Source organism: Heterocephalus glaber, unplaced genomic scaffold (genome assembly GCF_053883595.1).
Source record: "Heterocephalus glaber isolate CG9 unplaced genomic scaffold, H.glaber_assembly_v1.0 deba00001569, whole genome shotgun sequence".
Taxonomy (NCBI): domain Eukaryota; kingdom Metazoa; phylum Chordata; class Mammalia; order Rodentia; family Bathyergidae; genus Heterocephalus; species Heterocephalus glaber.
Window position 1 is genome coordinate 1,716,293 of NW_028258354.1, and position 27,823 is coordinate 1,744,115.

General features: G+C 38.3%; 1 protein-coding gene and 1 long non-coding RNA gene across 3 annotated transcripts in view; one reads left to right on the plus strand and one right to left on the minus strand.

The window, feature by feature from the left end:
* Positions 1-27,823, minus strand: part of Sarnp (SAP domain containing ribonucleoprotein) — a 59,211-nt gene that overhangs the window by 19,662 nt on the left and 11,726 nt on the right. For both annotated transcript variants that reach the window (XR_002388270.2, XM_004861397.4), the window contains exons 2-9: positions 25,846-25,945; positions 20,922-20,968; positions 20,533-20,600; positions 16,539-16,590; positions 15,267-15,340; positions 14,687-14,715; positions 12,018-12,043; positions 10,768-10,836 (exon numbers count right to left, since the gene is read on the minus strand). Coding sequence is in view for 1 of the 2 variants with exons in the window: in XM_004861397.4 (XP_004861454.2) it covers positions 10,768-10,836; positions 12,018-12,043; positions 14,687-14,715; positions 15,267-15,340; positions 16,539-16,590; positions 20,533-20,600; positions 20,922-20,968; positions 25,846-25,945 (465 nt within the window). In the remaining variant the exon portion in view is untranslated. The remainder of the gene's footprint in view (positions 1-10,767; positions 10,837-12,017; positions 12,044-14,686; positions 14,716-15,266; positions 15,341-16,538; positions 16,591-20,532; positions 20,601-20,921; positions 20,969-25,845; positions 25,946-27,823) is intronic.
* Positions 15,546-27,556, plus strand: LOC147823698 (uncharacterized). Its single transcript, XR_015443372.1, has 3 exons — positions 15,546-15,625; positions 26,579-26,646; positions 27,447-27,556. It is a non-coding gene; the product is annotated as an uncharacterized LOC147823698 (long non-coding RNA).

Consider the following 27,823-nt stretch of genomic DNA (forward strand, 5'->3'; position numbering starts at 1 on the left):
AGGCCTCTTGGTCATGGTTTCTATGACATACACCCTGTAGCCAGGAATTAAGCTTCAAGTAGAAGATCAGCTGCAACAATTGGCAGCTGAGTACCACAGATGTTTTCTAAAGTGATTGTTTCTTTTCCAGCAGAGTACCAATATCAGTATCTCTACCCAAAACAGAGTTCTAGCTTTGTTTCCAAACTCAACTTGTATCTTCAAGATTCAAATTAAAAACTTACAAATTTTACCCTGAATACAATAAAGAGTATGGTTCCTGGACTGTGCTGTGCCTATTTGCTCTGCCAAAAGGAGTCCAATTTGATATAATTAACACCCCATTGGCTCCATGTTCAAAGCAAGCATTCAACTTCTTCAATCTTATTACTAATGCCACTCTGGATCATAAAAAGGAGAAACAAAACAGTGACCCAAAGTATAACCCTAGCATAGTTAGGCCATTTAAACTCAGTAATTCCCAAGAATCCAAACCAAATATTCAGGAGCCTCAAGAAATATCCTCACTATTCTCTGAGGAGACCAAAGAATTAACCAAGTTGGGCACTGTTCCTGATTGGTGTAATAAACTCATCTATCATTTCTCTTACACTATGTACAAGAAACAGAAATTCCAATCTAAAGAACCGAGACAGAGCCGGAGATTTAGCTCAGTGGTTCCACTGCCTGCCTTGCAGGCACAAGGTCTCAAGTTCAATCCCCGGTACAAAAAAAAAATTGTGCTATTAAAAAAAAAAAAAAGAACCGAGGCAGAGCTATCCTTATAGGTAGAAAGGGGCTTTCAGGGAAGCTCAGTACGGCAACCAATTTTTTCTTCAGAAGTCCTTTCCTTGTAGCAATAGAAGAGGTCACAGTGTGTAACAAATAACTGTCTTTTACAAATGACTTACCACACTAAGATGTTAAGAGTTCTCAAACCAACCTGATTTTCCAAAGGGATGTAAGGTAGTGAGGCAAAAAGGAAAAGAGGGAGCCTACCTCACCAGGAACTTTCCTGAATCTCACGGATTCAGGTGACTGAAGGCAGGATGAAAAGCTGAGCCTGGAGGCTTTCCGGGATGGTAGATTAATGACAGCATGGCTTTGACTTCCCAGAGGTAAAGGTCATGAAACACTCCAGGGTAAGTAAATTTCCTGTTTTATACTCACAGGGTAAACGACAACAAGTGATGTCTTTTCTCTCAGAAACATTTCAATGCTTAAATATATACACAGTTGTCACGTGCTACCCCAGTTTCTAAAGTCCATCTGAACTTGTTTACTTCCAAGGCTTTATGCCAGCCAGATCACAGAACACGGGGTGGTCCCCAAATCCAACACATACAGCTTGGTCAGACTGAAGTGATGGACAAGACTAGCATAGTATGCTGCCTTAGCAAAAACATGGTGAAGACACTGTGACACTCAACACACCTACACATAACAACTCCCCAGTATAACCATCTTACCTACGCTCAGCGACTTCCAACTGTGAGGTAAGAATAAATTTTCTAGTGCCAGAAACATGCTAGGCGCTCTAAAGGTATGTCAGAATTAAAGACTATCATGAATAGTATTTCTTCCTATTTTCACAGGACTTGAAGCCCAGAATCGAACACTAGCTGCCATACTATCTCCTATCCCTTTTTCTTTCTCTCATCCAAATCCAGCTCTTTTGCCACCCTATCTACCCCCTTCAACCTCAGAGGAGGGTGTCTCGGTCTTCCTCTAGCTGATTGTAGGACAAAGCAAAGCAGGTGGAGGAAATGAAGGCTTCACACTTGAGGCCCCTGAAACAAAGTTTCTCTTAAAAGTCTCCACCTCCCTCCCTTAAAAGCCAGGAAGATGCTGCTTTTTTTTTTTTTTTTTTTTTTTTAAAAAAAAGGCTAAGCGATGCAGAGCTTGGTAGAAATGTCAAGAAGTCAACAGAGGGAAGCTAAAACTTTTGAGTGGAGGTAAATGCTGTTTTAGCCAAAAATATACAGAGAATGAGAAAGCAAAGGACAGTTACCTGAGCAATCAGAAGTTTAGAATAACCACTGGGAAAAGTATTTTCACCAGGAATATTTAAAAACAGATTCTAAGGGCCAGGATTTAGCTCAATAGTTCCACCACCTGCCTCACAAGCGCAAAGTCCCAAGTTCGATCCCTGGTACCGCCAAAAAAAAAAAAAAAAAATCAACTGAAATATAATTAGTAAATCATACTTGTATCAAGACCATATGTACATGTCACCTTTTTTATCAATGTCAACTTAAAGAACACTATTACTCTCAAGTACTAACATGTATCTTAAGTGCTACTACAGTTCTCACATCATGAGGAGTCTTTGAACAAGAAAATTCTCTACCAAAAGACTAGTAATACGAACACCAAAAACTCCCACAAAAACAAAAAACAGCCCACACCATTTTCTTTCTTTCATACACAGGTTAGGATGATTATACTGTAATTAGATTCAGAAAATTAGCTCACATTTCACCACAGCTGGGGAGCATCTGGGAGTAGATACCGTTCCACTTAGAAAGGCCAGGTCAAGGGGCTGGGGATTTAGTGAATTGGTTCTGCCACCTGCCCTGCAACCACAAGAACCTGAGTTCGATCCCCGGTACCAAAAAAAAAAAAAAAAAAAAAATGGTGAGGTCAACTAATGGTAACACCAATATTATACCCAAACTACATAATCAGCCAGATATAATGTACTTTAAAAAAATAATTCACCTTACCAGGCATGATAAAAAAATACGGTGTGCATTTAGATTAAAAAATACACTACTGAGGGCTGGGGATTTAGCTCAGTGGCACCGTGCCTGCCTCACAAGTGCAAGGTCCTGAGTTTGATCCCCGGTACGGGGAAAAAAAAAAAAAAAAAAAAAAAAAAAAAATATATATATATACACACACACACACATACACACACATATATATATTACTGAATTGTAAAATGTGGTGGCTATACATTATACATGGTGTAATCGAAAAATATGGTGAATGCCTAAAGAACACAGTAAAATACACAGTGCCATCAATCCCCCTCAAAATATTCCCCTTGCTTCAAACATATTTATTCCATCATTCTTTTTTTTTTTCTTTTTGAGACAGGGTCTCACGATTTAGTTCAGGATGGCCTTGAACTCATGGTGATCCTCCTGCCTTAGCCTCCCAAGTGCTGGAATTACAGGCATGCGCCACCATGTCTGGCTAGCCCATCATTCTTGCCACTTTGTGAAGCAGTTCATCTCTTTAGTTGTACTATTATGACTGCTTTAATGTCCTGAATCAATTTTAAATGTTTAACTTTCGGTCATTTTGACTTTAGGAAAGAACTAGAGGTTACACAGTACCAGATCCAGTGAATATGATAAATGAGGACACACTATGTTTTTATGGGCCTGCCTTTCTGTTGCATGGCGTTCCACAGCACCATTCACCAATATTCTTGATCAAACCTTGTTTTTCGTCCCCCCCCACACACCCAGTACCAGGGATTGAATCACACCTTGTAAAGACACTCAAGAAAGAAGACTTCCAGAACTGCTTCACAAAGTGGCAAGAACAATAGGATAAGTGTGTTAAAAGTGAGGGGGAGTATTTTTAGGAGGATTAATAGAAATGCATCTTTTACTGTAATCTTTTTTTATTTTGTTTTTTGAGGCAGGGTCTCCCTCCCTATGTAGTTCAAACTGCCCTTGAACTTCAACATGGCAATTCTCCTTTCTCAGCCTCCCAAATGGTGTTATTACAGGCATGCACCACCATACCTGGCTCATTTATTATAATTTTAAAAAGTTCAAACACTATATTCAAACACTATTTTCAATTCACTATATTTTCTGATTGTCATGTGTTTGTGTTTGGCTTTTCTTTTCATAAAAACATGAAACAAAAAAGAAACATCTCACTCAGGAAATGATCTTACCCCAAGAATTCAACTGGCAAAAACAACCAAAGGTATTTAAAAGTAAAAGAAATGTAACATTCCCCTCTTTTTCCAGGCTGTTATTCTTGGGGCAAAGTCCGATCACAGAGAGGTATAAAACTTTTTCTTTTTTTAAATCAAAGTCACCGATTCTGGCTCAAAAAGAATGAATGCAAAGATACTAATGGAAGTAGGGAAATGAGCAGGGGAAAAGTTACCTTTTAACTACAAATTTTCTTACCTGTTATTCTTTGGGATCAAACTGAATAAATGAAATCAGTAAAAAATAACATCAAACGGGACAAGAGCACAGTGGTTTCAAGCATCTACTTTCCCTGATAGAGGCAAGTCTATCCCTCTATCAGAAACTCCTGGAATATCCAGTAAACAGGGCAAAACACCAGCCGTGAATGGTGATACAGTATCAAATATTTCACTTTGCATCCCACATTTTAAAAACCTTTCCTCTTAAAGTTTTCAATTTATACCCTTAACATTTCTTGTCCAATTATTTTTCCTCTTACACAACTAGGTGAAAATGTGTCTGTGGATTAGGGCATAGTGGGAGAGTAGAAGGAGAACCTAAGCAAAGAAAAACTCCACTCCTATTTCTCTAGTTACAATCAGAATGCATTTTCAAGAGCCCTGGGCAGAAGAGAAAAATTCCATTCTGCCCCTTTGCTCTTCCAAATTCCTGTAGCCAAGTGGTTCAACAGCAGTTGAATGGTGCACATAATGACATCATTGATTGGAACCATAATAGAAGGGAGTGAGAAGAGTGGGTGGAGGGGGGAGTGGGAAAAGAGGGAGGTGAAGATGTATTTGTGTTACAGACAAAAGACAACTTCTGTTCCTTAGCAGGGACAAATGAAGAACCAGATGACAGGATAAACTGAGGTCAGAGAGTTTCCTCTATTGTTTGCTCTTTAAACAGCTCCTTCTTCACTCCCTTAAGGTTTATTCCATTGGGCCCATGGAAGGAAAGTAGTGTATATTTTTATCTTAAAGAGGAGGAAGAAGAGAAGAAAAAAAACCAAATAAAATTATACATTGTGTGTACCTTCATGAAAATACTAAATACTTATTTTCAAAGTATTGTGAATTAGAAATTTAAAGAAGTTAAAATTTTGTGGAGTCTTAAAATGTTCTGAGAAATACTACTCAAGAAATCCTGAAGACTGGCCTTTTATCTTCCTAAAATTCATCCTCTATGACAACTACTCTCAACTGTTACGTATTTCTACTGTATATAGATGCTTCCCATTTTATGATGGAGAAAAGACCAAACTTCAAAATGTGAAGTACTGTTTCTACTGAATATGTACTGCTTTTGCAGTGTCACCAAGTCAAAAATTATTTGGTCAAACCATTTTAAGTTGAAGACACTTTGTATATAAGCAATTATCTCTTTTTGCTGGTTAATCCAAGTTACAAGAACAAAATTTCTCATGAGCAAGAAGCATTTTTGAAAAAACTAACAATATGGAACAAGGTGGGGGGGGAATCCTCCCCAAAGTCCTTGTCAATCAGATACAACAACTAGTGGGGCCTACAGTGACATTTTCCCTCCACCTACAATTCTACTATTTTGGTTCCATGTGGCCCCATGAGAAAGGATAATGAAGAATTAAGATTTGCCCTTGGCCAAGGCACTCCTGCTTGAGTATTTCTGGAAAGAACCCAAACCTACTCAACAGGCTATTTTTCCAATTTATTTTGGGATCTAATTCTTCTACCATTATCCCCTTTAAAAATATTCTACCTGGGGCCGAAGATTTAGCTCAGTGGTTCCAGCGCCTGCCTTGCAAGCACAAGGTCCCAAGTTCAATCCCCAGTACCAAAAAAAAAAAAATTCTACCAAACTCCTCACCATAGCTTGGGCTTACAGTTCCTCTGACTCTTAAATTCCATGCTGGCAATGTCCTCCTATGCATGATCCCACAGTTCTTTTTTGTAAAGGTTTGTACATACATACTCAACTAAACCTAATTGTGTACCACCTGAGAAGGCTGGTGACTAACTTGGAAATCCAAGTATGAGCTTAATTCTTTTCAACCACATTTCAATGGCTAACCTCTACACCAAATTCAGTGCTAAAGGAGAGGAAAAACCAAAACTGTTCTTTATCTCAGATGGTAAAAGAGAATCAATATAAAATCAAAAAGGCCTTCTATAGGGGCATATATTGAAACGAGGCTACCATCAGTTAGCCACAGTGAAATTTGTATGATGAAGATACAGGTGCTTTCCTGTGTTTACAAGTGACTTTACCCAGCTTCTTTTTTGGTATCACAACATGTATCAGTGATAAGCTCTTCATAAATAAGGCAGACTATCTCTCACTCTGAGAGTTCATCTCCAACCAATTCAATAAATGAAGATGTAATACAAAAGGCTCAAGCCAGGCATAGTAGCCCACGTCTATAATCTCAGCGTTTGGGAGGCTGAGGCAGGAGGATCGCGTTGAGTTCAAGGCCAGCTGGGCTACACAATGAGTTCAAGACCTGAACTACATAGTGAGACCTATCTCAAAAAAAAAAAGGGGGGGGAGGGCGGTCGGGGATTTAGCTCAGTGGTTCTGCCGCTTGCCTCGTATGCGCAAGGACCCGAGTTTGATCCCCGGTACCAAAAAAAACCAAAAAGGCTCATAAAAATTATCGCTGCAACTCAACAAGAAACAGCTGGCCGGCTGGTGGAAAGATAAATTTATTTTCAACCTTTTTATATTCTAATACTGTATTACACAGACCATACTCATCGAGGAAGAAAACAGGCAAAAATCACAAACCAAAGAAAAGTAGCCTTTTTAGGGTGTATAGGCCTTAAGATTTATTAAGACAGTTACTTATATAAAGCACTGCAAGTTTAGGAAAAACCTGGTAGTACTCAGTAAAGAAAAAAAGAAAGAAATACGAAGGTCAACAGGATACAAGATGCTTATATCTTCTATTACTAATCAAGAATCAGTAACAAATGCCCTATACCAGTGATGGTGAACCTTTTAGAGCTTTCAATGACATTCTGCAGCATATGTGTGCCACAGGTTCGCCACCACTGCCCTGTGCATTCCTGAGAAGGGAGAAAGGGTATCAACCACACTATAGTGTGTGAAGTGCCTGGGCTAGTTTTTTTTTAATCCACCTACCTAGATGGATTTCCTATAATTGCCCAAAATATCAAGTTTCTGGGGCCAGGGATTTAGTTCAGTGGTTCTGCCACCTGCCTCACAAACGCAAGGTCGCCAGTTCAATCCCCAGTTCAAAAAAAAAAAAATCAAATTTCCTCTTTCCAAGTATGCTAATTTTTAAAAAACATAAAACGATATACTCAAATGAGCTACATCAGTTAACACTACAACTCTAAGCCTATATTTAGTTTTTACCAAAACTAGTATCTTTCAATCAGCATTTATCAATTTAGCTGGTTTACCATCTTCATTTCCTCTATCCAATTCTCATTCCTTTTAAAGATGAGTTTCCTATGTGCCAGGCCAAATCCTGTCCTTCACCAAAAGAACTGACTCAAACACTAACTTTTCTTGGGAGGCATGGAAAACTGAGAGAGGAGAAAAAAAAAACAAACAAAAACACCACAACCCAACCAGTCAAGCACAAAACTTGGTTGAAAACGAAGCTGGTGATCAATCAGAACCAACCAGGCAGATCTTATTTATCTGGGTTTTGTTTTGCTTGAGAGGATAAGAGGTTTCTTAGCCCACAGTCACCATGAGCCTTACATGAGAAAAAGCATGCCATTCCATCCTCAAATAGTCCAAAGAGTTGGAGGGGACAATTTACAGCCTCTTCCGTAAAAAATGTCTATAAACGCCAGTGCCATTCTTTGTCCTGTCACTTCTCATTATCCTAAACCAATAGGATCCTATTCACTGAGAGCTGACTAGAAACATGAACAGATTTGTACTGGGCAGGAGAAAAGGGAAAGATAATGGGGGAGTGGTGAATATGGAAAACCAGATTTCTTTAAGTTTCTGTGTAGTGCCTAATGTGTATAGTATACTAATGGAACTGAAAGCTGAGCAGTCATGAAAAACTCAGCCTAGAACAGCAGATCCTCAATTTCCTCACATCTGTAATATGTGCAAACTGTCAATCCAAAATATCTAGAGGAGGGCTGGGGATCTAGCTCAGTGGTTCCGCCGCCTGCCTCGCCAGCGCAAGGTCCTAAGTTCGATCCCCAGTACAAAAAAACAAAAAAACAAACAAAAAAACCCAACAACAAAATATCTAGAGGAGACGAGGAGATTGTGGCATCTTAAAAAAAAAAAAAATCAGCCACTACTAGGCATGGTGGCACATGCCCATAATCCTAGCACTTGGGAAGGTGAGGCAGGAGGATTGCCGTAAGTTTGAGGACAGCCTGGGCTACACAGTGAGTTCAAGGCCAGCCTGAACTATATTGTGAGACCCTGTCTCAAAACACCAAAATAAAGGCCCAGGGATTTAGCTCAGTGGTTTCGCTGCCTGCTGCACAAGCGCAAGGACCCGAGTTCGATCCCCAGTACCAAAAACAAACCAAAACACCAAAATAAATAAATAAATAAAATCAAGGTAAGAGAAACTCTAGGTCATAGAAATGGAAAGCAAAATTTTTATTAGGCAGAAATAACTATAAGATATTTCACATTTAAGAGACTTTATGTGGCATTCATGTGTTAGATTTCTATTCAATATCTTAATGCGGATGGTAGTTTTACGGTTGTAAACTCAAATATATCTTAAAATACATTTAAAAATCAGTGCCTTTTATGTACTTAAAATTCATTGAGCAATCCTTTGATTACAGAGAATACATGTAGCAAAAAAAAAAAAAAAATCATGTACTCTGCCTTACCCCCCCACTCAATTTTTTTTTCTCTAATTTCACATAAACCAGCAAATATTTCTACTGAACACCAATGGTCTTCTTAGCAAGATGCTAGGTGCATAGACCTCAGAGCATATTCTGAGTAAACCATTACAAATGTAACCTAGGATTAGAGATATAGCTCAGTGGCAAAGTGTTTGCCTGGAATGTTCAAGGCCCTGGTTGGATCCACAGCACCCACTCAAAAAAATGTAACCTAACGGAAAGAAAGAGCACAGCTGTGTGCAAGGTTCTATGTTCCACAGTGGCACCACGAATGATTTAGCACTTTTTTTTTTCCCTAAGCCAAAAATATAACCAATGTTGAGATTTTTCTCCCAACAGCTTTCTAAAGGATTCCACACTAATGTCAGAAATTATGTGAAGTTGGAGGCAGACACTGGAGACATGCTGCCACAACCAAAACACAAACTCAAGCCACCAGAGATGGAAGAAGGCAGGTCTCCTCTAGTGAGCCTTCAGAGACATTGTTGTTCTGTTAATAACCTGATTTTAGACTTTTGGGTCCAGAATGGAGGAGTATTCATCAGGACACCACTGACGCTAAATTTGCAATGTGATTTTCTTCAAGGGGCCAAGAGAGTGTTGGCAGAAGTGACGGTGTATCAGCTGTTGGAAATCAAAGTTCTCATGTATTTCTGATGGTCCCTTGAAAAGGTTCTACCCTCCACTATAAGAAAAGACCTTGAATAATTGACGTTCCTCAAAACTCCACTGTAGAATGAGAGACAGAGAAGTCTTGGACATAACCCACAGCTTAAAGAGTACTGCCCAAGCTGACCTGCAGACCCGTGACAGAGAATGCATGCCATCGTTGTGAAGCATTGAGATTTCTAGGTTGTTTCTTCCTTTTTTTTTTTTTTTCAGCACCGAGGATCGAACTCAGGCCCTTGCACTTGCCAGGCAGGCGCAATGCCACTGAGCTACAACCCTGGGGCTCTAAGTTGTTTCTTAAATTAACACCTTTGCAACAGAATCTGGGCAATGCAGTGTTGTTCTTTTTTGGGGTTGTTTTGAGAGAGTATCTCACTATGTAGTTCAGGCTGGCCCTGACCTCACTATGTATCTCAGACTCATGGTGATCCTCCTGCCTCAGCCTCCCAAATGCTGGGATTACAGGTATGTGCCACCATGCCCAGCTAATGTGTTTTTTGTTTTTTTGGTACTAGGGATTGAACTCAGGACCTTGCACTTGCAAGGCAGGCGCTGGAACCACTGAGCTAAATCCCCAGGCCCAAATGTGTTTTTTTTTTAAATGACAGGTTCCTGTTTCAAATGCCCTGCCACTATTTCAACAACCAAGAAATATGCTCACATTCTCAAAAAACAAAGATTGAGATCACATGTTCTAGGCAAACAGGACAAATCTTATAATTTTCTTCAATGTGCTTAGCAAAATGCTGAAGGCATCAATGAAGAACTGATCACCTCAAAATGAAGTTAAAAAAAAAAAAATTTTGCTCCTATGAATTAGCACAGGGCCAGAAAGACTGAAACACTTTTCTTATGTTTGTTCTACCTAACTCCAAACTGTTTCTAGGCACCACTGACCTAAAGACAGGATTGCCTTCTTATCTAATTTTCCTTATGCCTATACCTATTATCAGAAGTTAAAGTATATGTAATAAGTTGTGGGTTTTTGCAGGGTTTTTTTGGTACCAGGGATCGAACTCAGGTCCTTGCACTTGCGGGGCAGGCGGCAGATAATAAGTTTTAACATTGTATTCAACTTCTTAACCAAGAGAAAAATAGACCATGCTTTAATGGCCTGGGTGAAAGCACTAAAGAACAAAATAATTAGCTTGTGAAACAGTTCCTATAATGTAATTAACAGTCAGAGAAGGTGAGCCAAGTATTCAAAAGACTATGAGAAATGAAGTGCTGAGTAGCCAACCATGTTCCCAGGAGTGTTATTTCCAATCTATGACAATCCCCCAAGCTGTTCTAGTATTGCAAAAACAGCACATTCATCCAATCTACATTACCTTTCTAGAGATTGAAGAAACATTCAAACCAAATCTTTGTGCTCTTTCCTTTAGCTTATCCAGGTTAACCTACAAAAACATAGGAATACATTTAAAAATCAAAATAGAATGGGCCCGGGATGTAGCTCAGTGGCATAATGCCTGCCTGGCAAGCACTAGGCCGAGTTTGATTCCCAGTACCAAAAATAAATAAATAAATAAATAAATAAATAAATAAATAAATAAATAAGAAAGAAAGAAAATAGAGAAGGCAAAAAAAAGTCCAAGGCTAAGACTTTAAACAAGACTACAATATCAAAGATAGCTATGTCCCAATCTCAAAAACTAAGCAGCACCCATCCATTCCACTGATTAGTAAAAAGCCTTTCCTAGAATGGACTGCAAGACTTAGCCCTGCCTCCTTCATTCATCAAAGGTGTAAGGAAAGTTTAAGATCAAATTATGCAGGCCATGTTAAGTTCTACCTTAACTCTACCTTCAAGGAGAGACAAATACTGCTGCAGTGCTCACATTTTCAAATGTACCACAATTACCCACTTCAATTCTCTTCCCTCCATTTTCTTGGAAATCTTGGTATATAAGACTTGTAATTATAAGACTTAGCATATTTTAATTAATAATGACAACAGTAATGAAGTATTTCAACTTCACTTAAAATACTGAACAGTATCCCCAAAAGCAGGATTTCTTAAGGCTGAATGTACTCTACCACACCATGTTTCCATTTCCAAACATGCAGACTAGTCAAAACAGCCCAGGCCATTCCACCATTCTCTATTCTGTGATTTTGTATTTAACAGGTTTAAAAGAAAAGGTATCTACAAATAGAACTCATAAATTGCTTCTACTGATCCTCTTATGGTAATTATTTAAAGCCACTGGAGGGCTGGGTTTATAGCTCAGTAATAGTGCTCTTGCCTGGTTGTGGGTTCAACCCCCAGTACCACAAAATATATAAATAAAGCCATCAGACAAGGCCTAAAATTCCAGTACAAAGAGGCTGTCTTTTAGCTAACAAAATCTAGTCATTGTTTCAAAAAAAGATATGGTAGAATGGAAGATGTCTGTAATAAGTGAGTTATGTGGCAATTTTTCTGTTATCTCTATATCTCAAGATAATTTCTTTTTAAAAATTCAGGACATATAATATTATACTGAAAATAGTTACCAAACTCATGACTCAGAGTTCCCTCTAACTGTATAGAGTTACTATCTGGCTCTGCAAAGGAGAAAAAAAAAAGATTTCATACCATAGGCTTGGTGTCAGATGACAGACCTACAAAAGCAAATAAAAAAGTTTTACTTAATATTTTTTAAAGTCATAAAGGATGTCAACAGTCTTCAAATCAAATTAGAATAGCATAAAAACAGTATATGGGACAAAGATCCTTTATCCTACAATGATAAAAAGCAGCAGAAAACACATCTAGATATCATGTCTCCATTCACTTGTGAACATGTGGCTGTTTTCAGTTTCTCAAAGTTCAACACAGTTACTATATGACCCAGCAATTCTACTAGATATATATGCCCAAGAGAAATGAAAACATAACATCCATACAAAAACTTTTAAGCCAGGCGTGATGGTGCATGCCTGTAATCCTAATGCTTGGGAGGCTAAGAAAGAAGGATCTTCTAGAGTTCAAGGCCAGCCTGGGCTACACAGTGAGTTCAAGGACATCTGGAACTAACACAGTGAGATCCTGTCTCAAAAACAAAACAAAAAACCTTATACACAAAATGTGAAAACAGCCAGGGATGGTGTGCACATGCTTGTAATCCCCGCACTTGGGAGCTGAGGCCGGAGGATCATTGTGAGGTTGGGGACTATACATTGAGTTCAAGGCCAGCCTGAACTACATAGTGAGATTTTGTCTCAAAACAAGGGGAAGCAAATAGTAAGTAAGTGTTCAGGCCTAATCCTATCCTCATCAGTAATTATTTATTTCATACTTTCCAGAATTTCATTTTAAGCAATTTCAATCTCATGACTGGTATCCTAGGACTCTGGAAGGCTCAGGCAGGAGGATCACAAGTTCAAGCCCAGCCTGGGCAACTTATTGAGCCCCTATCTCAAAAGAAACAGGAAGGTGTGGGGAGTGTTGTGCAGCTCAGTGCAAAGGCCTTAGGTTCAATCCTTAGTCAAAACTCTCTTTCTCAGATTACTGGTTGTGGTGGCACATACCTATAATCCCAGCACTTGGGAAGCAGAGGCAAGAGGATCTCTGCAAGTTCATGGCCCATCTGGACTACACAGTGAGACCCTCTGTCTCAAAAAAAGCCAACCGCCCAACCAAAAAACATTACAAAAATCACTGGGGGACATTTTCTCAACACACAAAACTGACAGGCGACTAGGAAGACCAGGTTAGGAGATAATATTTAAATTGTTAATCCAGAACAAGGGCAATGCTTTTTGTTTTAAGTTTTGTAGTACTGGGTTTTAAACCCAGGAACTCTGCACTGAGCTACATCCTCAGCCCTTTTTTATTTTGAGACAGAGTCTCAAATTGCTAAATTGTGCAGAATGGGCTCAAACCAGCAATCCTACAGGCATGTGTCAACAAGCCAGGATGCTATGTTCTTTTTTTTCATTTTTAAATAACTGTTTCTCTTAATTACAAAATAATACATATTCACTGAATAGATTTTAAAAATGCAAGCAAAAAAAAAGTCACTCAAAATTCTACCTGAGATATTCGGTACTAAGAATTTAGTAAATGTCCTTCAAATCTTTTTATCCTATCCATACATGCTCATTTTTATGAATAAAATGGGAACATACCTGTTAGTACAATTTTGGAACCTTTTTCACTTACTTCTGACAAATACCATTTCTTAAGATAGTATAATCTGGTATATTAATGGTATACATTTAACCAATTCTGTGTTGTACAAATTTGGCTGTTTCCAGTTATTTATTTATTTATTTATTTATTTTTGTATTAAATTCTTTTATTGGTACATTGTAGGTATACAACACAATTACATTTCTCATTGGGAATTGTACCTTTACATAATGCATCTTGGTTCTTATTTTTTCCCCATTCCTAGCCCTCCTTTCACGCCCTCCACCCTTCCCTATTTACAAAGACTTTATTTCCATTTTTTCCATTTCTCATCATTTTTCCTTTCCCTTCTTTCCTTTCCCTTGCTCCTCCCACTATGTTTCCAGTTATTGATGACTATAAATAATGCTGTGACAATCTTCATGGTTAAGTGTTTAAGTACATCCAAGTTTATTCCCTTGTAAGTTTCTGAAGTAAAACTGTTAAGCTAAAAGGTATTCTTTCTCCTTTACCACTTATATTAACCCACAACACTAAATAGGTACATAATATTTTATGCAGCTGGGCATGGTGGTACACACCTGTAGTCCTAGCACTCAGGAGGCTGAGGCAGGAGTGTTGCCACAAACTGGAAGCCAGTGTAGGCTACATAGTTGAGTTCAAGGCCAGCCTAAACTACACAGCGAGACCCTGTCTCCAAAAGGAAAAAAAATTTTATGCTGATAAGACACTAGAGTAAGCAAGGTACTAAAAACTTCTGTGAAGATGTCTAAGGAAGAAAAATGTTGGCACTATTCCTATTCTCTTATAATTTTAGAACCTTCTCTTAATTTCCCAGGAAGGTTTAAATGTGATTTACTTAAAGCAAAAAGGCAGGGCCAGGGATTTAACTCAGTGGCGCCACACCTGCCTCACAAGTGCATGGTCCTGAGTTCAATCCCTGGTTCAAAAAAAAAACCCAAACAAATCAAACAAAAAACAAACAAACAAAAAAAGCAAAAAGGCAAATGCTATAACCTAAAAGCTTCTACAGCTAACAAATTTATCTGATTTTGGAGAAATGAAATCTGTTATGTCAAAAAAGAAAGAAAACAAAGATAACTTTCTCAGAAGAATATGTGTAATCTTACCTTTTGTTGGAACTGAAGAAATCCCAAACCTGTAAGAAGAAAAAACAAGTTTAATTTTAGGAAGCTGTTCACACTCTTGATTGTCTGTCTCTGTGTCAAGTATACATACGGCACTTCATGCTTGTGATCTCAAGCTTTGCAATCATTAGCTAATTCTAACAACCTCATGAAAGAGGTTCACTCTCATTCTCACCGAAAGTCCAGAAAATAAGCTACAAGGAAGCCTTATCAGAATGAGGAGCAGCAGTCAATTCCTGACTTTCAACTTTTTTTTTCCAGTAGCAGAGACTGAACTCAGGACCTTGAGCTTGTGAGGCAGGCACAGTCCCACTGAGCTAAATCCCCGGCCCTCTGACTTTCAACTATTACAAAACCCTATTTAATAATAAACCTATTCCATAGCTTCCTTACCATATCACCAGAGATGTGTTGAATAGGGTCAAAAAATGTTTATTTCCTTTCAGCAGGGCCACTATTCTACTGAAAATCAGTAATTATATCCAAAAATCTAGATATAGGGTCACATCTGCACACTTTCATACTATCACTATCACATGTCCAAAAGGCTGGAGACACTCACCTAGCTGCCCGAGCAGCTTTCTTACTTTCCAAGCTCACGGGTACATTGAATCGTTCAGCCCTCTTCTGCATTCTCTAAGTGGTAACAGACAAAAAAAGAAGAGAAAAATTCAATTTCTAGTTAAAAAAAAGTTCATTAGAGGTGATACCTTAATAATAGGAATAACTTTTTTTCTTTTTTGGGGGGGATTACTAGAGATTTTCTTTCAGGTGGGGGATTCCTAGGGATTGAACCCAGGGCTTTTGAACTGAGCTGCACCCCTAGCTTTTTTTATTTTTTAGACAGGTCTCATGAGTTGCCTAACTGGGCTGAAACGTGTGATTCTCCTGCCTCTGCTTCCCACAGTCCTGGGATGACAGGTATGTACCACTGCACTCAGATAATTTCTTAAGGTCTAGAATGAAAATACTGACAACTGTAGAGGATATCAGGTGTGTCCATTCTAGGGCTAAATGTAACAGCTGTTTTCCAGAAAGCAAACACAAAAAAGACATCACATTCATGCCTTCAAAAACAAAAGAGGGAAACAAAATAAAACCTACTTTATGCATGAAGCCAAGAACACAAAAACTATGGCTGACCTTTGAAAAGAGATAAAATCAACACTTTGCTTTAACACTAGTGACTTCTTTGAATTAGAAATGAGGCAGTGTTGTCTCAAGGCATTCTAAAAGAGTTTAATGATTCTCTACTTTTAAAGTACAAAGCTGTGCACAAGATCTCAACTGAAACCTGGTTTCAGAGATCTTGAGACAAAATTCAAAAAAATTTGAATCTCATCTGCTAGCAAGTAACAATTTAAGGATATCTATCATTGTTACTTTTCCAAGACACAATTTACTCAAACTAACCTAGCTTAGTAAACATATTAGATTTACCACTAAGACTACAGAATTATACACAAAAAGAGTACAGCTTCAAAGGTAGTCCAAATATTTTCTTTCTTTCTTTCTTTCTTTCTTTTTTTTTAGTTTTTTGAGGCAGGGTCTCGCTTTGTAGTTCAGGCTGGCCCTGAATTCATTATTTAGCCCAGGATGGCCTCAAACTCATGGCTATCCTCCTTCCTCAGCCTCTTGAGTTATGGGATTACAGGCTTGAACCACCATACCCAGCCCAAATATTTTCTTAATAGTAGCCGGCAGGGAAATCAATATCAAAATTTGGTAGTAGTTTTTTTTGTCTACAAATAAAAAATTTAAAGTTATGATGCAAAGAGAATAAAGGGTAAGAAACAGAAATATAGACTATTCTATTAAGGAGCAGAACACATACCTCAGTCTGTGGCATCTCAGATGTAATTTTTACCACTTTCTTCTCTGCTGCCCTGGAAAAAATTTTTAAAATCAGTAAACTGAGGCCTGGGGATTTAGCTCAGTGGTTCTGCCACCTGCCTCGCAAGTGCAAGGTCCCGAGTTTGATCCCCAGTACCAAAAAAAAAAAAAATTAAGTAAACTGATATTCTAAGCCAAAACCTTAGAAATGTATTAGAATTCACTGAGTCTTATCCTCTGCCTCCCTCTGCCATCTTCTAATCCAAGGAAACATGAAGTCCATTAGAATTCTAGTTTCCTGAACTATCATCTACTGAGATGAGTTCAAATAATAGTAAACTACTTTTGCTAAGGTATTAAGAAAACAATCAGGAAAGAAGCCTGGTTAAATATACTGGGCTGAAGAGAAACATGCAAAGGATACCAGAAATCATTCCATTGGCTTTTAGAAACTTTAAATTTACTTTTAGACCAATAACTATCCCTTCAACTCTCAATTTTTATCACAATAACATTTAATAAATGCTCTACAAACTCTGACTTCCTTCTCTACAAAACCCTTATTTCTCCCACCAGGACTTAAACTCTAGCTGAAACAGTCAAAGTGGAACAAATAAAACTGCCAAAGGGAGTGGGAAAAAGGTATAAGGGGGGTTTGAATTAGGAAAACATGGTAAGTTACTGGTCAAAAGGTTTAAGACGAAACAAAAGAGACCATAGGGGTGGGGGACAAAGTTCGGAAGTACCCAGAATAAATAGAAGGGCATTAACTCTCCACCAAACAACTCTCATAAAACTGTGGGTCATAACCAGTCTCATTAAGGTCCCTCATTTGGAGACATGGGCAGCTTTTGTTACAATATCCCAGACACTTTTCCCATTTGATGACCTGAAAGGTAGTAATGGTTTAATTACATTTTCAGAGGAAGCAATTCTGGAAGAGGAACTTATGCTCTGCATTCTTTTGTTGGAGGTCCCTGGACAGACAAGCAATGGGTGCCCCCTGCTGACCATAACTAAGTCCTACAATATATAACTACCTTGCCTGAAGAAAAAAAAAAAAAAATCAAACCAGAAACAAGAGACATGTTTGTGCAGAACTTCAGGCTAAAGATTAAGCAAGGAAACTACCTTTTGAATATTCAAAGGACCTAAATCAGCCCTGAAGATTCTGACTTATAAAGAAACCTCTACATACTTTCCACTTCCTGACTATCCTTCCCCAGAGCCTTCTCTGTTCAGGCAAAAAAAAAAAAAGGCTCAGAAGTTTAATGTTTTACTTGAAGTCCAATGTCATTAAGGGAGCAGTCTTCTCCATCAATCCAAGGCTAATGACTTCCTCCACATTCTCATCCTAAAACACAATCACTGAAGTAGACTTCATGGCAAAAAAGGAAACCAAGAGAGGAAGCTTCCTTCCACTAGATTCCAATCCTCTTAGGCACAATTAAACTTAAGAAATAAATACACACCACATTCTGGGACTTGTGGGAAATCTCTACTACACTGACAGTATTTTCTCACACCCAGTTACATATAAAAAATACTCTCTAAATTACAAGGACCCAGAATCTCTGAACATATCTAGTCTAACTACTACAACCATACCTCTAAAAAACAAAATTACCACCTCCACATGCTTTGCATTTTGTTTCAAAATTCATCAATAGAATTAAAACCCCCTGAATAAGAGAATTACAAATTTCATATATGCTACGCATAATCAACTTCTTCAGATTTTCAAACCTCATTAATTTTTAACCCAAACAAGCAAATTTTCATATATCCATTTGATCTTCCTTCCTGTCCAAGTCCTCAAAACATCTCTGTTTTATTTGTTTTGGTCTTTTGAGACAGAGTCTCACTACACAGCCCAGGCTAGCTATAAACTCATGGATCCCCCTGCCTCAGCATCTGGAGGGCTGGGGTTACAGGAATGCATCATCATGCTTGGCCACATGTCTTTTTTTTTTTGGTACCAGGGATCGAACTCGGGTCCTTGCTCTTGCAAGGCAGGCAGCAGAACCACTGCGTTAAATCCCTGGCCCTCAGCCATATGTCTTAAAAGCTTTCCCAACAATTCATTTTCCCTATTATACTGAATTATAAACCTAGAATGGGAGCTAGGAATACAGTTTATTGGTATAGCAGCTGCTTGGCATGAGTGAGACCTTGAGTTCAATCTCTAACAACAAAAAAGTTTAAAATAATAATAAATATGATGGCTTTACAAAGTAGTATTTGACAAAATCAATCAAAATGTTAAATGTTCACTATGATACAGCAAATCTCATGCTAGGAATTTTTCATATGGTCATAATGCATAAGTATAAAAATGGTTGGATTGGGCCAGGGATTTAGCTCAGTGGTTCTGGCGCCTGTCTCGCAAGCACAAGGTCCCGAGTTCGATCTCAGGTACCAAAAAAAAAAAAAAAAATAGTTGGATAGGGCCAGGGATTTAGCTCAGTGGTTCCGCCGCCTGCTTCGCGAGTGCAAGGACCTGAGTTCGATCCCTGGTACCAAAAAAAAAAAAAAAAAAAAATGGATAAGGACATACAGCACTGTTTTTTGTTTTTGTTTTTGCTTTTATGAGTAACTGAATGTCTACAAACAGAAGACTGGTGAAATGAACTACCGTTTCTCTACAGAACTGAGTGTTATTAATTTCTAGAAAGAATAAAGTCCTAGCTAGGAATGGTGCTGCTGCACATCCAGCTATTCCAGAGGCTAACGCAGGAAAATCACAAGTTCCAGACTAGCTTGCATGACCTAATGAAACCCTTTTCAAAATAAAAACTAAAAAGGGCTGGAGCCTGGCATGGTGTCACACTCTTGTAATCCCAGCACTTGGGGGGCTGAGGCTGGAGGAGCACCACAAGTTCAAAGCCAGCCTGGACTACATGGTGAGTTCAAGGCGAGCCTAGGCTACATAGTGAGACAGTTTCTAAAAAAATAAAAATTTAAAAATTTAAAAACCCATAAAACACAAAAAGGGCTGGGAATGTAGCTAGTGGTAGAGTTCTTGCTTGGCATGTGGGAGGGCTTAGGTTCAAATCCAAATATCAGGAGAAAAAAAAGAAGAAGAAATTACATGAAAACACACAACCATGTTAAATATCCCAAAAAGGATCCACGAAAAAAAAAATCTCTGGGGAAAAAAAATTCTCTGGAAAGTCTGATGGAGATAGACATAAGAAGCACTTAATTTTCAATTTATATACTCCTCTATGTATTGAATGATTTTTATATACATTGCCTTTTATAACTAAATGCCTTTAATACTACTGTAAGGAACAAAAATGTCAAGAGGGACTCAACTTTTTTTTTTGGTACCGGGGATCGAACTCGGGTCCTTGCGCTTGCCAGGCAGGCGGCGGAACCACTGAGCTAATAAATCCCTGGCCCTCAACTGTTCTTAATTGGCTGGCATACAAAACAGTCAGATATTTGTGGAAAGAGCCCCAAATAAATGATGTTTAGCATCAACTTTGTGGGATAGCTCAAACAAACTGAGATCCACTTTCCACTCTAGTACTTTGCCCCAACCCCCACCCCCGTAAATCAAAAAGCAAGAAAGAACACAGGCACAGGGTTATGTAAGACATAACCTCTACCCTCTCCTCTCTTGTAAAACTATATACAGTTTCACACTTTTCTGTGAAGACAACAGTTTACAGAATTTAGTAGTTTACAGTATAGAGAATCATACAGATTCTAACAGAATACTCTATTATGGTGATCCTGCACAAGAACAAAGGATAGAAAAAGTAAATTGTGTCTGGGCTGAAGTCACCTGGTTCTAATTACCCACTACAAAATTTAGAGACAAACTAGCCTCACTTGGACCATGTACTTGATTGAAGTAAGACACTTCTAAAAATGTATGATTTAATCAGAAATTAGAAGATCAATGGGAATAAAGGTAAAACAAAGGGAATCTTTACACAGTAAAAGAACTATCTGCTCTGTATTCAGATTATAAAAAAGATAATTACATATCAACAGTTTTTTCAGGGGGTTCTTCCTCTTTGACAGGCAGTTCTATGGGCTTTGTTTCTTCTTCCTAAAACCAAATGAAACAACAAGGTTAACATAAAATCAAAGAGTAAATACTCATCTCCCAGCACTCAGGAGGCTGAGGCAGGAGAACTGCAAATTCGAGACCAGTCTAAGATACACAGTGAGACCCTATCTCAAAAAAAAGTATACCCATCTATTTAAGATTATCACAACTCCAAAATTAACAAGTCTCTCAGAACTTTCATTCCTCTCTTAGACTTCCCTAACAGATTAGCATCTAAGCAGTCTAATGATTGACGTTAAGCACGGTCAAGGCAATAGCACACTGTCAGGCCAGTGACTAACGTTACTATTTCCAACTCACCTCTGTTTCATCTCCCAGTACATCTTCTTCATTTGCCTCCTCTTCGGCTAAAGAATATTAAAATATTCAGGTCAACTCTCGCTATAAAACCACATTCATCACTGTACTTAAGGCTAAAATTATAATTAACTTGGTTTCCAAAAGTAAGAATCAATAATGAAGGTAGAACAGAAAATTCATTACATTTGGAGAAGACAAAAACCAGATCTCTATCTAACATTAGTACAAAGCTGAATTCCATTTGGACTGAAAAACTAAATGTGATGAGGTCACATTATAAAATTAATTTAAAAAGTAATGTAGAAAGATAATTTTGAGATTTAGTGATGGGGAAGGATCTGTTTAAAAAATAAGGTCACCAGGTGTGTGCACACCTGTAATCCCAGCACTCGGGAGGCTGAGGCACTTAAGCATTGCCACAAGTTCAAGGTCAGCCTGGTCTACATAGTGAGACTGTCTCAAAAACAAAAAACAAAACACCAAGAAGGACAAGGAAATAATTGCTAAAATTAAAAAAAAAAAAAAAAGGCCTACATACTGGTAAGTGAATGATGAGAATCAAAAGAAAACTGGGCAAAGAACCATGAACACTAAAAAATTATTTTTAGAGAAAAGTAAGTTAAAACAACAAATTAGCAAAACCGGCCCACTTGATAGGATAATGCCAAATTTAGGTTTGTGGAGATATAAAAACCTTGATGCACTAGTGTGATATGAGTGAATATTTAAAGGAAAATTCTGAGCCAGACATGGTGGCACATGCCTGTAATCCCAGCACTTGGGAGGCTGAGGCAGGAGGACCGTCTCGAGTTTAAGGCCAGCCTGGGCTACACAGTGAGTTCAAGACCAGCCTGAACTACATGGTGAGACCTTCTTTCAAAAAAAAAAAAATTAATTAATTAATTAATTAATAGAGAAATTCTGGGAAGGAATTTGGCAGTGTTGTCATATTAAGTATGTATACACATATGAATATATAGTAACTACCCACCCCACTCCAGGGTATGTACCCAGAAAAACCCTCACAAGAGCCTAAGGAAATAAAAGTAATTCAGAATATTGTATGTTGCCGGGGATTTAGCTCAGTGGTTCCATTGCCTGCCTCGAAAACACAAGGACCCGAGTTTAATCCCTGGTACCAAAACAACAACAACAACAAAAACCAGAATATTATACGTTAATAGTATAGCATATAGTTTATATACCAATAGTATACTATATACACATATAAGTATATTATTAGTATACTGTATAGTAATACATACATATAGGGTTAATAAATATATTATTACTATAAGTAGTAGTATTACAGTAGCTGAGCCTTGGAGATAATACAAGTGTCTGCCACTGAATCAATTATAAAATGTGGTGGCTATATGGTGGTACCTTGGTTTAGGAACTTAATTTGTTTTACAATTTGGGGGAAGATGTCTGTGTTTGTGTGGGGAAGATGGCCATGGGCATTTTTGTCACCTGATGAGGAGTTTGCAAACAGAAGCAAAATTCTCCCAAAGACTTTTGTTTGTAACCCAAATTGCTTGCATATAGACGTGTTCGTGAAGCAAAATATTACTGTATACCATATGCCACATGATCAGAAAATAGTGAATGTTAAAAAAATGTATTATAGTAAAAGACACAGTGCCATTACCACCCCCACCCCCAAATATTCTTCTGATTTTGAACACACTTATCCCATCATTCATGCTACTTTCTGAAGCAGTTCTGGAAGTCTTCTTTCATGTCTTTTGTTATGCTGTCATGGCTGCCTCAATGTCTTGAATGGATTCAAAATGCTGACCTTTCATGGTCATTTTGACTTTGGGAAAGAGCCAGAAGTCACAAGGGTGTGCCATATCTGGTAAGTAAGGTAATAAGGACACACTATACAATGTTTTTACAAGCCTGCCTTTCCACTGGATGTCACACAGCAACAGCATTCACATTTTTTGAGGGGGGCACTGGGGATCAAACATTCACATTTTTTATCACACCTCCTAAAGACGTTCACAAAAGATGACTTCCAGAACTGCTTCAGAAAATAGCAAACAACACGATAGGTATGTATGAAGCAAAAAAAAAGGGGGGGGGGGTCCTCTGAGGGAGGATTAGTAGCAATGTGTCTTTTAATGTAAAAATTTTTTTAAATTTAAATACCACAGGGGCCAGGGATTTACCTCAGTAGTTCAGCTGCCAGCCTCACAAGCACAAGAACAAGAGTTCGATCCCCGGTACCAAATAAATAAATTAATAAACAATAAATTTAAATACCACATACTTTGACCACACTGTGTAGAATGCTATGCAGAACTGCAATAAACTAGATGATCATATAGCCTTGTGTTATATAGATACAACTTAAAAGAAAAACACAATACTTAGTAAAAAAGTGAGAAATAAAATAAAGTTATGGCCTCATTACTAATTATATAAATGAAAATACTGTACCAAACACTGTATGGTTTATAGGAACTAGGACAAAAACTACATATGAAACTCATTAAAACTGAACATGATGGCATGTGCCTGTAATGCCAGCACTCTAGGATGGGAAAAGTTTGAGCCTAGCCTGTGTAATTTAGCAAGACTCTGTTCCAAAAGAAAAAATTTTTTAAAAAGAGCTGGAAACACACAAACAAAAAACCCATGATTAGAATGGATCCTTAAGGGGGCAGGGAGGAAGTGAAGTGAGGAATGGCAATAAGAAGGAATAAATAAAAATTAGAAAAGGGATTTGTTGAATCCAGAATGATAATATGCCCTAATAAAGCTCGGGTCTTTCTTTTTTTATTTCTTCCATGGTACTACAGATTAAACCTAGGGGCCACACATGTGCTAGGCAATTACTCTAGCACTAAGCTATAAATAGCCTGACCCTTTTACTATTTTTGAGACAGGGTTTTATTAAATTGCTCAGGCTGGCTTTAAACTCACAATCCTCTTGCCTCAGCTTCCCAAGCAGCTGGATTTCAGGCATGTACCACTGTGCTCAGTTTGTTTTATTTTTTAAAATGCAAAACTAGGGGCTGGGGATTTAGCTCAGTGGTTCTGCCACCTGCCTCGCAAGCACAAAGACCTGAGTTCAATCCCCGGTACCAAAAAAATAAAAAATTAAAAAATAAAATAAAATAAAATGCAAAACTAAAGAATATCAAACCTAGAAAGGACCAGAGATTATCTAGTTTATGGATTTCAAGGGTCCAGACATTTGTCTCATGCCATAGGAACAGACATTTAGCCATGTAAACAGTTACTGACCTAAATTACCTAATACATTTCTGGCATAAAGAGAATTAAAACTTAAACCTTCCAGGCTGGGGATGTAGCTCTGTGGCACAGCACTTGCCTACCATGCACAAGAACCTGGGTTCAATCCCCAGTACATAAAAACAACCAAAACAAAGTGTAAAACATAAGCCTTCCAATTATCAGCCTAATATTATTTGTATTACCAATGTTAACTTTTAAATAACACACTGAAATATTCAAGGCCATCCTGGACAGCATGGTAAGACCCTTTAAGAAACAAAACCAAAATATACACACATAAAAAGCTGAGTTAAATCTGTATCTTTTAAAAAAGAGAGTACAGTAAAACCTTGGATTGTGAGAAACTTGTTCTGTGAGGGTTCCACAAGATGAGCAAACATTTCTAATAAATCTTAACTTGATAAACAGCAACATCTTGCAACACAAGCAGTAGTGATGCCAAATGTCACATGACCACAACTGAGCCAATGGTTCTTCTCCCACCCAACCCTACATGTGCTTCTGTCTCTCTCTCTCTGCAGAACTATGAGTGATAGTCTTTCAACAGCAAAGCTTTATGGAGATATCATCTGTATAGGAGGAGAAAAAGGCAGAAGAATCCCTCACATGAGATTAGGGAGATGTATAAAATGTAGGAAACTGCAAAATTTTGTAGAAAAGCACCACCCAAATAAGGTTGTAGCAGTGCAAGCAATGAATGTGTTTAATGAAATAATATCTTATTTCCGAGAAATCCTCCAAAGGAGGCTAAAGGAAGTGTCATTTGGATAGGTTCCTTGTTAAAGTTGCAGGAAAAGAGACCGGTGTGGTGGTACATCCCTGTAATCTCCAGCACTTGGGAGGATAAGGCAGGAGGATCACTGTGAGTTCAAGACCAGCCTGAACTACAAAGTGGGACCCTGTCTCCAAAAAACAAACAAAATAATCCCAAAAAAGAGGGCCAAAAAACCAATAGACAGTTATTGGTGAAAGCCACCCTACACAATAACCCTTCTCTCTGACTCCCTCATACCACCCACTAAGGTTTTCAAAGTGTAGCACAGTTTATTTTTCTTATTTTGTATTACATTTCAGTACTATAATCTTTTTGGGGGGAGGGGTACCAGGGATCAAACTCGGGACCTTGCACTTTTGAGGCAGGCGGCGGAACCACTGACCTAAATCCCCGCCCCACTATAATCATTTTTATATGACTATTTTTAGGCTATGGAACATATCATCTAAGTTTCCATTATTTCTTATGGGGAAATTTGCTTTGACATATTTACTGTACAAGTGCTCTGGATTACAAGCATGTTTCTGGAATGAATGATGCTTGCAAACCAAGGTTTTACTCTATTTCTTTGTATTATAATCACTATTTTGGATGACCAAGAAGAGTTTCCCTGACACTGTTAATCAAAAGTTTACATCAACAATGATCTAAAAAGAAGGCTTCTAGAAGAAATCTTCTAAGTGGCAGAGCCTAAAAATTAATCCCCTCACATCGTCCTTTTTTATGTTGCTGTTTTTTGAGACAGGGTTTTGCTAGTAGTTCAGGCTGGCCTTGAACCTATGGCAATCCTCCTGCCTCAGCCTCTCCAGTGCTGGGATTACATGTGTCCGATACCACGCCCAGCTCTCTCACATCATCTTGACTTTACAGAGTACTTACCATGCTCTTCAAGATATGCCTGGAGCCTGTTGATGAGATCTTGTTTTATACCTTTGGTCTCCAAACCACGTGCAAGACATTCTTGCTTTAGTTCCGCGAGCTGAGAAAAAATATTAAAACTTTTTCTTAGTTTTAGTAATATGCGCTGCTGAAGTGAGCACAACTTTTTCTTAGTTAAGCGAATGAATCCAAATGAATAAAAGAGATAGTACTCACAAGAAAAAAAAAGGTTAATAAAGTTCAATCCCAAACAACTTCCCTTAATCCTAATGAGATTTTGGGTCCAAATGATCCACTTTTCCTCTAACAATATTCAGTATACAAGAGGACTTTTCCAACAGACACTTAAAAGTAAACATTACACTTAATTTGCACATCTATTTATCTCGTATCTTTAGCTATTTATGAATAATTCAGAGTGAAAAAGTTTTTTTCCTTAAGATTACTGTGATAACTGATGTATGGGGAAAAATGAACCTTCAAGCAGAAAATCCAATGATCTACAAGCAGATTCTTCCTACCACCTTGCTATGATATAGGTATGATATGAGTATATCCCCAGGGGTTTATGTGTTAGAAGCTTGGCCCCCAGTGTGACAATGTTGAGAGGTGACAGAACCTTCAAAAGGTGAAAACTAGTGGAAAATGTTTGGGTCTTTGGGGCCTTAAAAAGAATTAATGTACATAGTTCTCAGAGTAATTCTTCCTTTTTTTTTTTTTTTTTTGGTACCAGGGATCGAACTCGGGTCCTTGTGCTTTCGTGGCAGGTGGCGGAACCACTGAGCTAAATCCCCGGCCAAAGTAAGTTAATTCTTGAAAGAGTGGTTCTTACCAAAGAGCAAGACTGGCCCCTTCCTGCTCTCTGGCTTCCTGTCTTTCTATGTGATCCTTTCTCAAATTTGCTTCCACCACGATATCTATTATGAGGCTATCATCAGAGTCGGCGCTATGCTAACTAATCTTCAAAGTTGTGAGCTAAATAAGCCTCTTTTCTTGGGTTTCTTTTTTTGGTACTGGGGATCAAACTCGGGACCTTTCGCTTTCGAGGCAGGCGCCGGAACCACTGAGCTAAATCCTTGGCCCAAGCCTCTTTTCTTTATAAAGTACCCAGGCCCAGGTATTTTACTGTAGCAATGGGAAACAAATTAATACACATTTATTATCCCAATCTACCATATACATGCATACAAGTCTGTCCACTAGAGTTAGCTTAATGTCAACAATGAAATGATTCCAGGTGTGGCCACGAACCCCTGTAATCCCAGCACTCAGGAGGCTGAGGCAGGCAAGAGGATCACTGGAAGTTTGAGGCCAGCCTAGGCTATGCAGTGAGTTCAAGGCCAGTCTGAATTACATAGCAAGACCCTGTCTCAAAAAATAAAAACCAACCAAACAAAAAACAATAAGATGATTAAGGAGCCCGGGATTTAGCTCAGTGGTTCCACCGCCTGCCTCGCAAGCCCAAGGACCCGAGTTTGATCCCCAATACCAAAAAAAAAGATGATTAAGGAATCTTCATCAAAATGTAAATGAATATAAACAAATATCTAAAAACATGTCATCAAGTCTAACTGAAGTTTTTATTATCCTTATTGTTACAGTACCGGGGACTGAATACAGGGTCTTGAGGACAAAGGGACACAACACGCAACAACAAACTCTCTTCAGGAAGACTAATGAGCCAAAATAAAAATTTTATTTACGAGGAAAAGCTAGAGGTATAGCTTGGAGAAAGAGTGCTTGCCTAGTATGCTTGAGACTATGGATTCAAACCACACACACACACACACACACACACACACACACAAGGAATAGTTGTATGTATGTAATCTTCCACTTAAGATTCAAAACTTTCTCAAGTGTGGTAGTACATGCCTATAGTTCCAGTGCTCTGGGAGGCTAAGCCAAGGAGTATCTCAAGTTTGAGGCCAGCCTGGCTGACCTAGTGACTTAGGAAGACATTGTCAAAAAAAAAAAA